The sequence below is a fragment of the Trichomycterus rosablanca genome, chromosome 9, assembly GCF_030014385.1.
Source record: "Trichomycterus rosablanca isolate fTriRos1 chromosome 9, fTriRos1.hap1, whole genome shotgun sequence".
NCBI classification, from domain to species: domain Eukaryota; kingdom Metazoa; phylum Chordata; class Actinopteri; order Siluriformes; family Trichomycteridae; genus Trichomycterus; species Trichomycterus rosablanca.
In genome coordinates this window covers 4,710,298-4,723,872 of record NC_085996.1, presented here as the reverse complement: position 1 = coordinate 4,723,872, position 13,575 = coordinate 4,710,298, and the positions used below count along the sequence as shown (strand labels likewise).

The window sequence follows — 13,575 nt, the reverse complement described above, 5'->3', positions numbered from 1 at the left end:
TGGAAAGAGAAGACGGGAAGGGTCACGTGACGAGCTGAGAGGCTGCCGTCAAATACAAAATTTCAAACGCATGAATTAGACGTTAGCCACGGCGAGATGTGCTGGGAAACGAGGAACAGTCACGTTTTAAAGTTTTTTTTTAGCAAAAAGAGCCTTTTCAATCCAAAAAAGATTGTTTTTCTTTTTATTTACGCATTTTCTCCCTTTTTACATTTGTGTACATGCAAAAGGGTACATTTGCCTGCTCTACGCCCCCTCCGACGCATGCGCAGTCCCTCAACCCCTTTTTTAATCGCCCTACTTTGATGGATTCGCACATTAGGCTCATCCACTTCTGCTCAGGCGCCTCGATCTGCTAACCAAGGTCCTTAAACAGCGTTTGAAGACCCCACCCACTTAGTCCGGTCTTTTCCCACCCAGCGGACTCAGTGGCCGGTTTTCTCTGTTGCGGCACTGCCAATTGTGTTCGCTAGGTGGCGCCCAGCCAACCCGTAGCCGAGATTCGAAGCGGGGTGTTCAGAATCTCAGCGCTGGTGCGCCACCTGAGCGCCAAAAATGAAAGGGAAGAACTCTATTTACCAGGGTGGCACGCTTGGCTGGCATAGGGGTCCATATGCACTAGTTCACTAATACTAAGACCTTGAGCTCCAATCTTCTGTATTACGTTTGGCGGTATCATTGCTGCTGCAAAGACGCCCTCTGCTGGCTGCTCGAGTGGTGGGGGAATCACAAAGCATACAAGATACGGCTCCTTGCGAGACTGGTAGGTCAAAATAGTTAAACTCAGCCAGCAAGAGGGGGGCAAACGATAGCAAAATTTACAATCAGGTAAACTGGAAACCACTAGATTGGAAGAAAATAAGGGGGAAATGCAGCTTTTGAGGAACAGTTCAGCCAAAAAAAGGAACAGAGACAGTGTTCCTCCTCAACACAAATGCGGTCTCATCAGCAAGGACGTGTCTGGTGTCTAAAAGGGCTCAAATTTATAATTTGTAATTCCTTTAATCCAGTGGAATTCCAACTATGCCTGCTAAGCTTCTCAGAAGTCTTGTACATTCCCCTCCAATAAATACCAGCTCCTAACAATACGAAGCTCCTGCCACAAACCACACAGAATGTTCAGACTTGTCCAGTGATGCACGTGAATACACTACATGGCCAAAAGTATTTGTACCTTTATGTGATCTTTTTTAGCTAGAAAGAACAGCCAGCACTAAACGTTTAATTAAATACCCCTGAGAAATACACTGTATAAGGTGACTGTCTGATATCTGAAGTGTGAGCCGCACCTTCAGTAGCCACGTCAGGACAGAATCTCTGTACGGGACGAATTTATTCCGGTTCTTTCCAGCTCCCTGATCAGCCAGCGCTGAGATCACCAGACCCAGAGTGGTGAGAGACCTAAAAAAAATACAAATAAATAAATAAATATACGTATACCGTGGATTCAGACAGTATTCAGACCCTTTATTCAATCCTTTGTAGAATCCTTTGAGTTTAAAGCAAAAACGTAAATTCACTTAAAAGTGCAAGATTTTTATTGTTACCTTATTTTTTTAGAGTGTAAATAATTTTCTGTGTGATTACTACTACTGCCTTTCTTCTACTGCTGCTACTCTATCGCTCCTAACGCAGCGACGGACTGGAATAAGTGACAACGGTTTTCTGAAATACTACCGGGCCCATGTGATTATATTTATCTTTTACAGCGTCGTATCAAACAGTTCGTCTCATTGGAGGAGCTACTGCATGATGGTATCATCTCATACTGACTTGTTGATGTTGCTGCCCTCTTTGAGTCGCTCTCCCGCGGCTCCGGTTTTAGCCGCCCGCTCACTGCCGGCCAGGTCCACCAGACTCAACTTGCTCACCTTCTCTCCACTCGTCTACACGGAAGAGAGACAGGGAACCATTTCTGAAGTGTTCTGGCGGTCAAGCACTTGATAACAGGACGTCCTGATGGTGCAGTAAAGTAGTGGAGGTGTGTGAGGTGTGTATCTCACCCCGGACTGAAGGTCTGTCATGGTGTGTGTTAGGATGACGTTGAAGACAGCGTGTGAGCGGCTGCTCTCCTCGTTCATGTTAGTCGCAGCCACCGTTCGTGATTTGTTCCCCTCGGACATCAGAGACTCGATGTCCTGAAGATAACGGAGTGACAAAAGAATGAGTAAATGTAATAAGTAATATAAAGATGTGATTGTACTGAATCTAATGAATCTAATAAGTGCAGCGAGTCGGAGTGAGTCTACTGAAACTGTGGGGACTGAATCTAATGAATCACTGTAATTAATTTACTGAATCTACTGAAACTGTTGATAATGAATCTAACAAATCATTTTACCTAATCTATCAAATCTAATAAAGTAATTTGTACAGAATCTACTGAATCTAATGAATCACTGTAATTAATCTACTGAATCTAATGATGCTGCTTGTAGTGAATCTACTGAAATTACGGGGCCTAAATCTAATTAATCAGTGAAATTAATCTACTGAATCACTATAGATAATCTACTGAATCTAATTAATCACTGTAAACAATCTACTGAATCTAATAAAGCTGTATGTACTGAAGCTGTATGTATTGAATCTAATGAATCACTGTAATTAATCTACTGAATCTAATGAATCACTGTAGATAATTTACTGAATGTAATGAATCACTGTAATTAATTTACTGAATCTAATGAAGCTGTGTGTACCGAATCTATGCAATTATACAGTATTTCTATATTTCATATCCATATGTGGTGAAGGTGTAAAACCTTGTAGCTGGTCACTGCTAGACGGGAGAGCCCATCTACATAGGTGCCCAAAAGTTTGTGCTCCCTCACTCGTAATGCCTGGGAACTTCTGAAAACAGAACCAGGTTCATTAGAATTTAACTGTTTTCTGGTTATAAGGGCAAGTATGAATATAAACCAGCTCAAACTGAAGCTTGAATCTTGTTCAGTCCCTTAAATACTGTTAAATTTACTTTAAATGTAATTTATGGGCGTGTCTCCTACCCTTTGGGGTCCAGTAGGTCTCTGACTTTCTCGTTGTAGATCTCCATGTAGGAAACCTCGACGGTAAAGCTCTCTCCCTCTCTCTGCTCACGGACAGAGCGCTCGAACAGGGAGCTGCACAGACGAGGGATCAGACCGGGGTGTTCGGACGAGCCCATCATGGTGTACGACTTCCCCGAACCTGGACCCATGCAAAGTACAGTGATCATCACACAATGCAGCCATAAAAAAACCTCACATCAACAAAAACAGCATATAACATGTTCCCAGCTATAACATGTTCCAAAGTGTACCTGTTTGGCCATAAGCAAATATGCAGGCGTTGTAGCCCTGGAACGCATTATCCAACAGATTCTCTCCGAGACACTGGAACACCACATCCTGACCTGAGAGTGAAGCAAACCGAAGCACATTCACTCCTCAAAACTGACTGTAGTTCATCTGTTTCTCTTCATGCTTTGTTAGCCCCCTTTCATGCTGTTCTTCAATGGTCAGGACCCCCACAGGACCACCACAGAGCAGGTATTATTTAGGTGGTGGATGATTCTCAGCACTGCAGTGACTCTGACATGGTGGTGGTGTGTTAGTGTGTGTTGTGCTGGTATGAGTGGATCAGACACAGCAGCGCTGCTGGAGTTTTTAAATACCGTGTCCACTCACTGTCCACTCTATTAGACACTCCTACCTAGTCGGTCCACCTTGTAGATGTAAAGTCAGAGACGATCGCTCATCTATTGCTGCTGTTTAAGTCGCTCATCTTCTAGACCTTCATCAGTGGTCACAGGACGCTGCCCACGGGGCGCTGTCGGCTGGATATTTTTGGTCGGTGGACTATTCTCAGTCCAGCAGTGACAGTGAGGTGTTTAAAAACTCCAGCAGCGCTGCTGTGTCTGATCCACTCGTACCAGCACAACACACACTAACACGCCACCAGTGTCACTGCAGTGCTGAGAATGATCCACCACCCAAATAGTACCTGCTCTTCCTGACCATTGAAGAACAGGGTGAAAGGGGGCTAACAAAGCATGTAGAGAAACAGGTGGACTACAGTCAGTAATTGTAGAACTACAAAGTGCTTCTATATGGTAAGTGGAGCTGATAAAATGGACAGTGAGTGTAGAAACAAGGAGGTGGTTTTAATATTATGGCTGATCAGTGTATAGTGTATAGTTAGTACATAGTATACAGAAAAGAATCCAAACCTGCAAATTTATCAGTGTGTGTTTCATCCATAGACCAGAAGCAGTAATCATACGCAAACACCTACAACAACCAAAATAACACTTTATTAAGTGCAGGATTATCACTGTAAGATCCAACCTCAATTCTAAAACATTTAGATGTAAGAAGGATGTAAGATGCCGCTAAAATAAGAAACAGTCATTCACTCATGCATTGTGGTTTTACCAGCACCTTATCACGGCAACGTCCCGGTAACGTATACCACAGGTAATAAAATACTGTACCAGATGAGTGGTCCTAATGTTTTGGCTCATTGATGTATAGTTCTATATAGTATATGACCTTCCTTATACTTGAGACAATAAAGAATAAAGAGAGAATTAAATGTCTTACCTTCAACTGACTCCTGAAATCAAAAAGAAAAATATTCATCAGAATAAACATGAACAAAATATCAAGTAACAAATCAGTGTGATTACAAATTGGCCCTGCCCCGTCGGGCCCTGGATCCCAAGACCCTTAAGTCCTAAAGCCTATCATGTGTTTTCATGGCCGTACCCCGTGTACATAAGCAAGCTCCATTAGGAAATGGCTTCATGTGGAAAAACTTGACCGGCCCGTTTTGGCATGAACTGGAACTTGACTGTAAACCAGACACCAGTGTTTCATATCTGTGCAGTCATGTTCCTAGAATTCTGCCCTGATGAGTAGAGGCTGGTTTTGCAGGTGATGCTCAGGAGTCCACAAATGTTGTACTTTATACCACTGGCTTGGCCAGGGTGGCTATCAGCCAACCGGGCATCTACACGGAGATGACTGGCTATGTTTAAAGAGGGGGTTTAGCACTTTGTCCAGGGTGTTCCTGCCTTGCGCCCCGCCCAGGATAAATCGGTTAATGCAAATAAAATTAAAATCAAGAGATTTGTCACCCATTCACTGAGGTACGTAAAAGTAAAACAACAGCGTTTAGTAATCTGGGGTGTAAAGATTAGCCTCGAGTCGCCTTCCAAGACGTGAAGAGCCCAAAAGATCAAAAAGCAGCCCCATATGACCACGCTTGGACGAACAGTCGGTGATTTTACCGAGTTTCAAAGAACATTCCACAAATAGCTGGCACATGATCAGTGGTACTGAGGGAACAGGGCGAGCTAAGAGCGAGCTGTAGAGCTCAGACTCAGACTGTTCCTCATAACCGGTCTATCTTTATCTGAGAGGGTTGTTTTCCATCTCTATTTTCAGTCCAGCTAATCAGTATAAAGTCCAGTTTATCAGTTCAACTTTTGTCTGTCCAGTTATTCATTTATTTGAAATAACTGTTATCAATAGCATTGGCATTATGGACCACAAACACCACCGCTATGGTCAAAAAAGCTCAACAGCGGCAATATTTTCTGAGAACTATGGTGCAATAACTTTACAAGTCGTGCAGTAATACTGTTATATGTACACTTCTTTATATACTTCTTTATATACACCGACCAGGCATAACATCACGAGCACTGAGAGGTGAAGTGAATAACACTGATCATCTCTTCATCACGGCACCTGTTAGTGGGGGGGATATATTAGGCAGCAAGTGAACATTTTACCCTCAAAGGTGATGTTAGAAGCAGCAAAACTGCAGCTCTGGTGGGGTGTTCCCGGTCTGCAGTGGTCAGTATCTATCAAAAGTGCTCCAAGGAAGGAACAGTGGTAAACCGGCGACAGGGTCATGGGCGGCCAAAACTGGAGCGAAGGCTGGCCCGTGTGGTCCGATCCAACAGACGAGCTCCCGTAGCTCAAACTGCTGAAGACGTTCATGCTGGTTCTGACAGAAAGGTGTCAGAATACACAGAGCGTCACAGTTTGTTGCGTCTCCGTTAGGAAGGTGGTCATAATGTTACGCCGGATTGGTGTATATTTTTACAAACAAAACAAAAACAAAAAGCTGTTTTTGGTTGAGCACGAAGCCACTGATGTGCCGCTGCTTTCACATTGTCATCACATGGAAATCTGTGATGGTGGAAGGTGGAAATCAGATGGAGCTAAATCCGGACTATAAGCGTCTCTCGGTCTCTCAGACACGCCCGATTCCTCCTCCTACTAAACCCTCACCGCTTATAACCACAATATAAAAGTGTGGAAACTTTTTGAATAACCCGTGTATTTATTTCATGCCTCATTTTGACTCCACGGTACCCTGTAGTACGGTATGTTTTTGAACCCGTGATCCCACATTTAGTGGTCGTTTCCACTGCCGAATGCACCTTAGTGTAGCTTAGTACCCGTGCTGTATTTATTTACCCTTCTTGACCAGGGACCAAGCGTACAGAAGCGGGACAGATTGGTGGACTGAGAAACCCCACTGGAGGGAAACAATACAAGCACCACCCAACCTAAAACCCACCTGAAACCCAACGACCCCCGCCCCCAGAGCGAAACCTCAGTATCAGGTTAGCGTCCGACTTTCTTAAGATCCACTGTTTTCGAAACGAAAGCCGCGCCCGCCTCTTCAAGCAGACGTTCGTGTGTGCTTACATAATCCCTGCTCTTGTAGGATCTTGCCGGACCTGTTTACGAGAGCAAGTCGAGGCACCGGGGCGAGACGTACTGCCGGAATCTGAGCCAAATGACTTATTGCATTGCGACACAAACATGCAAATAAATAATCTGCATTTATTAAACTGAATTACAGACGATCAGAAATACATGTAATTATTATTTGTGTTTGTTTTGTAATACTTATGCAGAAGTGAGGAGAAAGAAACTGAAAACAGGACCTCAGGTGATGAGACACACCCATCGTGAAGGTGGAAAACTGAGCAAGCAAGTAAACAAGAGAGAAAGGAGTGGAGAAGCAGGACGGGAAATAAAACCGGCCCTAATATTAACACCGATGTTTAATTACAGCCTTCCTAAGCTTCATACTGAGCGTGCTGACAGATACGAGGGATCGCGGGATCGTGTTAGCTCATAAAGGGGCGACACGGACGTGCCTGAAGAGTGATGCATGACGCAGCGCCGAAGGATGAAGGTTCCAATCCCAACAATCCAGCCTTTGTGGGAGCTGCACAGCCTCTATTCTGCTTACAAAATCATACTAGGCACTTTGTGATGGTCCAGAGTGAGGAACGTGAATTTAAATTACAGACGTGATGCCGTACTGTGACTGGAGACGCTCCTGTGATGGTTTAACTGGTCCGAACCCACAGTGTCCGGCATGCAGGTGACCCACCGGTGTCTACAAACGTCTTTATAAACGTCGGAGGAATTTAATCCAGGACACAAGCAAAAATAATGAAAGAAAATCTAGTACAGAGCCAAGTCTTCAAAACGAACGCCTTAGAAATAGGCTTACCGTTTGACTCCGTTCTTATGAAGGGATTGCAGTGTACCGGAGTATTTTTGAATGCTTTCTCAGGATGAACAGCACACTATTGAACCACTCACTCGTTTTCTAAGCCGCTTATCTTAATCAGGGTCGCGGGGGGTGCTGGAGCCTACCCCAGCTCTCGATGGGCGCAACGCACACCCTGCATGTCTTTGGACGTGGACACAGGGAGAACATGCAAACTCCACACAGAACTCAGGGAATCGAACCCAGGACCCTCCTGCTGTGAGGCGACAGTGCTACCCTGACTATTTACTCTCGTGACCGAAGCTGCTTGTTCTTTCAGCGATCAGCAGGGACAGGTGGACGTTGTTTGCACAGCACATGTGAGCAGTTTCCTGCTGCGTTCCAAGCCGGATGTTAGTTATTACAGTAGGGTTGGGTTGGAACACGTGTCATTTCAGTCGCTGCTGGTTTATGAAGTTCAGAGTTTGATGTTTTGGGGAATTTAAACCACAATTAAGATAAATTCCAGCCCCATTAGACAAGAGAACCACAAAGGGGTGCGATGTATGATTCCATCCTAACTCCTTAAGGTTTATAACCTTCAATAAACTTTGTCAGGTTGAATAAGTGCTTTCAGGGGTGAAGTGTGGACTGCAAAACCTCCTAAAAAGAAGCGCCCAAACTTCACCCACCTCTGCCATTATTAGCCATTATAAATACATGAAGGTTGGTTTAAACATAAAGGTGTTTAAGGTGGATGTAAGCTCTATAGACGTGCCCCAATCCTTTACAAACACCAGTTCCATAAAAGTTAAGAGGGTGGCACGGTGGGTAGCACTGTCGCCTCACAGGGAGAAGGTCCTAGGTTCGATCGAGTTTGCATGTTCTCCCTGTGTCTGCGTGGGTTTCCTCCGGAAGCTCCGGTTTCCTCCAACAGTCCAAAAACATGCAGTCAGGTTAATTGGAGACACTGAATTGCCCTATAGGTAAATGTGTGTGTGTGTGTGTGTGTGTGTGTGTGAACTGGCGCCATGTGCAGGGTGTTACTGTGTGCCTTGCGCCTATCGAAAAGCTGGGATAGGCTCCAGGCAGTTACTAACATAAGACCCAGCAGATCCGAGCAGCATTTTTCCTTCAATAAATGAATCCTAATTATTTTTTGGCTTTTATTTAAAGCAGTTTGACGATCTGAAACATTTAAGTGTGAGAAATATGCAAAAGAAACTGCTTATTGGGATCTTAGAGACACATGCTGAACCGGGGGACGTCTTTACCCAAGAAGTCCTTCGTTACTCGTGTGTGTGTGTGTGTGCATATAAATCTCTTCAGCGACACCCACTATTGTGACCAGGGGGCCCGTTTCAAATCATGTATGGAGGCCCCAGAGATTAGCACTGTGCTACTGCCTGAGCTGCACACGGTTATATTATAACAAAGAAGCAGAAGACGACATTTAGCTTAATAATGCACATATTTTCCTAGCAATATATACAGTATATACAGTGTATCACAAAAGTGAGTACACCCCTCACATTTCTGCAAATATTTTATTATATCTTTTCATGGGACAACACTATAGACATGAAACTTGGATATAACTTAGAGTAGTCAGTGTACAGCTTGTATAGCAGTGTAGATTTACTGTCTTCTGAAAATTACTCAACACACAGCCATTAATGTCTAAATAGCTGCAACATAAGTGAGTACACCCCACAGTGAACATGTCCAAATTGTGCCCAAAGTGTCAATATTTTGTGTGACCACCATTATTATCCAGCACTGCCTTAACCCTCCTGGGCATGGAATTCACCAGAGCTGCACAGGTTGCTACTGGAATCCTCTTCCACTCCTCCATGATGACATCACGGAGCTGGTGGATGTTAGACACCTTGAACTCCTCCACCTTCCACTTGAGGATGCGCCACATGTGCTCAATTGGGTTTAGTCCATCACCTTTACCTTCAGCTTCCTCAGCAAGGCAGTTGTCATCTTGGAGGTTGTGTTTGGGGTCGTTATCCTGTTGGAAAACTGCCATGAGGCCCAGTTTTCGAAGGGAGGGGATCATGCTCTGTTTCAGAATGTCACAGTACATGTTGGAATTCATGTTTCCCTCAATGAACTGCAGCTCCCCAGTGCCAGCAACACTCATGCAGCCCAAGACCATGATGCTACCACCACCATGCTTGACTGTAGGCAAGATACAGTTGTCTTGGTACTTCTCACCAGGGCGCCGCCACACATGCTGGACACCATCTGAGCCAAACAAGTTTATCTTGGTCTCGTCAGACCACAGGGCATTCCAGTAATCCATGTTCTTGGACTGCTTGTCTTCAGCAAACTGTTTGCGGGCTTTCTTGTGCGTCAGCTTCCTTCTGGGATGACGACCATGCAGACCGAGTTGATGCAGTGTGCGGCGTGTGGTCTGAGCACTGACAGGCTGACCTCCCACATCTTCAACCTCTGCAGCGATGCTGGCAGCACTCATGTGTCTATTTTTTAAAGCCAACCTCTGGATATGACGCCGAACACGTGGACTCGACTTCTTTGGTCGACCCTGGCGAAGCCTGTTCCGAGTGGAACCTGTCCTGGAAAACCGCTGTATGACCTTGGCCACCATGCTGTAGCTCAGTTTCAGGGTGTTAGCAATCTTCTTATAGCCCAGGCCATCTTTGTGGAGAGCAACAATTCTATTTCTCACATCCTCAGAGAGTTCTTTGCCATGAGGTGCCATGTTGAATATCCAGTGGCCAGTATGAGAGAATTGTACCCAAAACACCAAATTTAACAGCCCTGCTCCCCATTTACACCTGGGACCTTGACACATGACACCAGGGAGGGACAACGACACATTTGGGCACAATTTGGACATGTTCACTGTGGGGTGTACTCACTTATGTTGCAGCTATTTAGACATTAATGGCTGTGTGTTGAGTTATTTTCAGAAGACAGTAAATCTACACTGCTATACAAGTTGTACACTGACTACTCTAAGTTATATCCAAGTTTCATTTCTATAGTGTTGTCCCATGAAAAGATATAATGAAATATTTGCAGAAATGTGAGGGGTGTACTCACTTTTGTGATACACTGTATATCGCTATGCAGCCCAATATGCAACAAACTGTGATGCTCTGTGTATTCTGACACCTTTCTATCAGAACCAGCATGAACTTCTTCAGCAGTTTGAGCTACAGTAGCTCATCTGTTGGATCGGACCACACGGGCCAGCCTTCACCCCCCACGTGCATCAACGAGCCTTGGCCGCCCATGACCCTGTCGTCGATTTACCACTGTTCCTGACAGATACTGACCACTGCAGACCGGGACACATCCCACAAGAGCTGCAGTTTTGGAGATGCTCTGACCCAGTCGTCTAGCCATCACAATGTGGCCCTCGTCAAACTCGCTCAGATCCTCACGCTCGCCCATTTTTCCTGCTTCTAACGTCGACTCTGAGGATAAAATGTTCACCTGCTGCCTAATATATCCTCCCCAGGTGCCGTCATCAGTGTTATTCACTTCACCTGTCAGTGGTCATAATGTTATGATCTTCATAAAAAAGAAAAAATCTAAAGAAAATCTCCTGATTCCCTCGTTTAATGTATTAAGTGTCCTGTAAACTTTCACGTCTTATTTTAACCCGCCCAAATAATGTTGCTCAAATTTTCTGGAACTGGCATTTATGCATCAAGCGCTGGTTCTACCAAAGTGTGGGTGGTTTCAATGCCGACTAAATGACTTTCTCTATTACGACGTGTATCCAAGGTTACGATTCACCTCGCTGTGACCTTCCCATAGTTGCTATGTGATCCGAAGGCCGAGGACGGAGGAATTTGGGCGAGTGCAAAGAAAAGTACCGACACATACCAGACGGCATGGAGTCAGAACGGAGTCGAGGAGGAGCGCTCGGCCAGATAACGCACCAAAGTTGATATCATTTCAACTTCATTCATTCGTTTATTCATCCACTGTCTGTTTTAGCACCACTGTGTACCAGTAAGGGTCACGGAGGGTTTGACTTATTAGGAAAAAGGCAGAATACACCCCAGAAAGGTCACCAGTTCACTGCAAGGGAGAACATGCAAACTCCATATAGAAAGAACCCTGGCAGCCCAGTATCAGGTGGCCTAGCGATAAAATAAGCCGGCCCGCAACCACTGAGACCCGGGGTACGAATCCCCAGCGGTGCTATCGGCCGGTCGGGCACCATTCGGCATAAAAATTGTGCCTGATCAAGTATACAGACCAGAATGATCCACAAAATCACTTGTGTTGGCTATGTTGTTTGAGAAAGCCTCAGTTGATGTTGTTGGTTCATTCTAAAGCTGCTGAATGAAGGACACTGGAGTTTTTTAATAGAAAGGGCCTTCCCTAAACTGTTGCCGCAAAGTCTGAAGCATATCATCTCCTTCATATAACTGATTTATTACACCTGTTATTAACTGTTGTGGCTGAAACACCTGAATTCAATAATCAGAAGGGGCGTCCCGATACTTTTACCCACATAGCGTATCTAATTCCCTAACAGAAGTGGTTGGATCTTGTTTCCCGTCTCTGTGATGTGATGCTTCTTACCTGCTGTCTCCTTTCCCCAGGTTGGAGTTTGCCGGATGCAGGATGGTCTGATTTCCCTCCATCTCCACCACACATTTCGTCTTCAGATCTTTCTCTGTGATGAAAGAAATAAACATCGTGTGGAATTAGATCATTCAAACACGTAAATAACAGAGATGATGATATTAATGTCATCATATAATAAAGTTCACCACAATACACTTATAAACAGTTTTATATATGTTTTCATTGGTGGGCGCTTATGTGGCGCAGCAGTAAAACACGCGAGCCCACTAGGTCTGAGTTTCGGGGTTCAAATCTGAGTGGTGCTGCTACTAAATAATTGGCTATGTCTGCGTAGTCACTGGGTGGTGCACTTGTCAGTGTGTTCTTGGTGCCCGTCCCAAACCCGGATAATATTTATTTATTTGGGTTTGGAATAGATTAGCGATGGGTTAGCAATGGGTTTGTCTAAAACACCTGAACTTCAGCTGAATACTTAGAAGCGTTGTTTACGTTCTTTGGTCTGTACAGTGTATCTTGATATATTGCCTCATCCAGCGTCAAACATGACAGCTTCTACACTCCTAGTAGATGCATTTAGTTACTAAATCTTAGTCTTGATGTGCTTAAAGATCAGACAAAAGTAAGTGCTTGCTGGAGTGTAAAAACTGTCCCGAACACTTCAGACCAATTAGGTCTCGTCTTACCTCTTCTGTTGAGTGGTCGGACTCGAACAGCGACCTTCACGTTGGACTCACAAGCACCCGAATCCTCCAGCTTCCCCTCCATGGTTCCAGGGTCACTGCCACCTGACAGCATTTAACATTCAACACAGTATAGAGTTAGTTCACAGTGTATAGGTTTAATTCAACACTGTATAGGGTTAATGCAACACTGTATAGGGTTAATGCATTGCATAGAGTTATTGCAATACTTTATAAGGTTAGTTCCTATGTTACAGGGTTAATTTATCCAACAGGTTTATTTTAACACTGTATTAGTGAATTAAAACACTGTGTTGGTAATTAAACACTGCAGAAGTTAAAACTAAAGCTGTTATTGACATGTGCATTCATTAATTGGACACTGCAGGGGTTAAAACTACAGTTTTACTGAACAATGTGGGAGAAAATGTTAATTTATACTAGAATAGAAGTATTAAAACCACCACAATAATTAGACAGCTTAATTAAAACGTAGTATGAGTAAAATCTTAAACACACATTAATAAGTTTATTGTATTGTGGGGGCTTAAACTACTGCTGTTATTAAATCACTGCATACATAGACATTAAACAATACACAACGTTATCTAACAAGTGTTTCTGAGTGTTATAAGAACCATTGCAGGTTTGTGGCTACAGCAAATGAGCTCTGTGTTTACACAACATGATAAGTCCTACAATCGAAGGTGCTACTGAACACGGCATGGTGTTAGGCTACTTTCATTTTACACACTTTATACTTTTCAAATGCAGTAATTCACCCCACAGGAGAAAGAAGACGTATATG

The 13,575-nt window shown here is 44.1% G+C and overlaps 1 protein-coding gene across 3 annotated transcripts in view; it reads right to left on the bottom strand.

Annotated features, from left to right (window-relative positions):
- kif13bb (kinesin family member 13Bb) overlaps positions 1 to 13,575 on the bottom strand; it is a 38,186-nt gene that overhangs the window by 24,475 nt on the left and 136 nt on the right. For all 3 annotated transcript variants that reach the window (XM_063001705.1, XM_063001704.1, XM_063001703.1), the window contains exons 2-11: positions 12,771 to 12,872; positions 12,082 to 12,175; positions 4,584 to 4,596; positions 4,211 to 4,271; positions 3,302 to 3,394; positions 3,009 to 3,189; positions 2,766 to 2,853; positions 2,004 to 2,138; positions 1,774 to 1,886; positions 1,290 to 1,401 (exon numbers count right to left, since the gene is read on the bottom strand). In XM_063001705.1, coding sequence (XP_062857775.1) covers positions 1,290 to 1,401; positions 1,774 to 1,886; positions 2,004 to 2,138; positions 2,766 to 2,853; positions 3,009 to 3,189; positions 3,302 to 3,394; positions 4,211 to 4,271; positions 4,584 to 4,596; positions 12,082 to 12,175; positions 12,771 to 12,872 — 992 coding nt within the window. The remainder of the gene's footprint in view (positions 1 to 1,289; positions 1,402 to 1,773; positions 1,887 to 2,003; positions 2,139 to 2,765; positions 2,854 to 3,008; positions 3,190 to 3,301; positions 3,395 to 4,210; positions 4,272 to 4,583; positions 4,597 to 12,081; positions 12,176 to 12,770; positions 12,873 to 13,575) is intronic.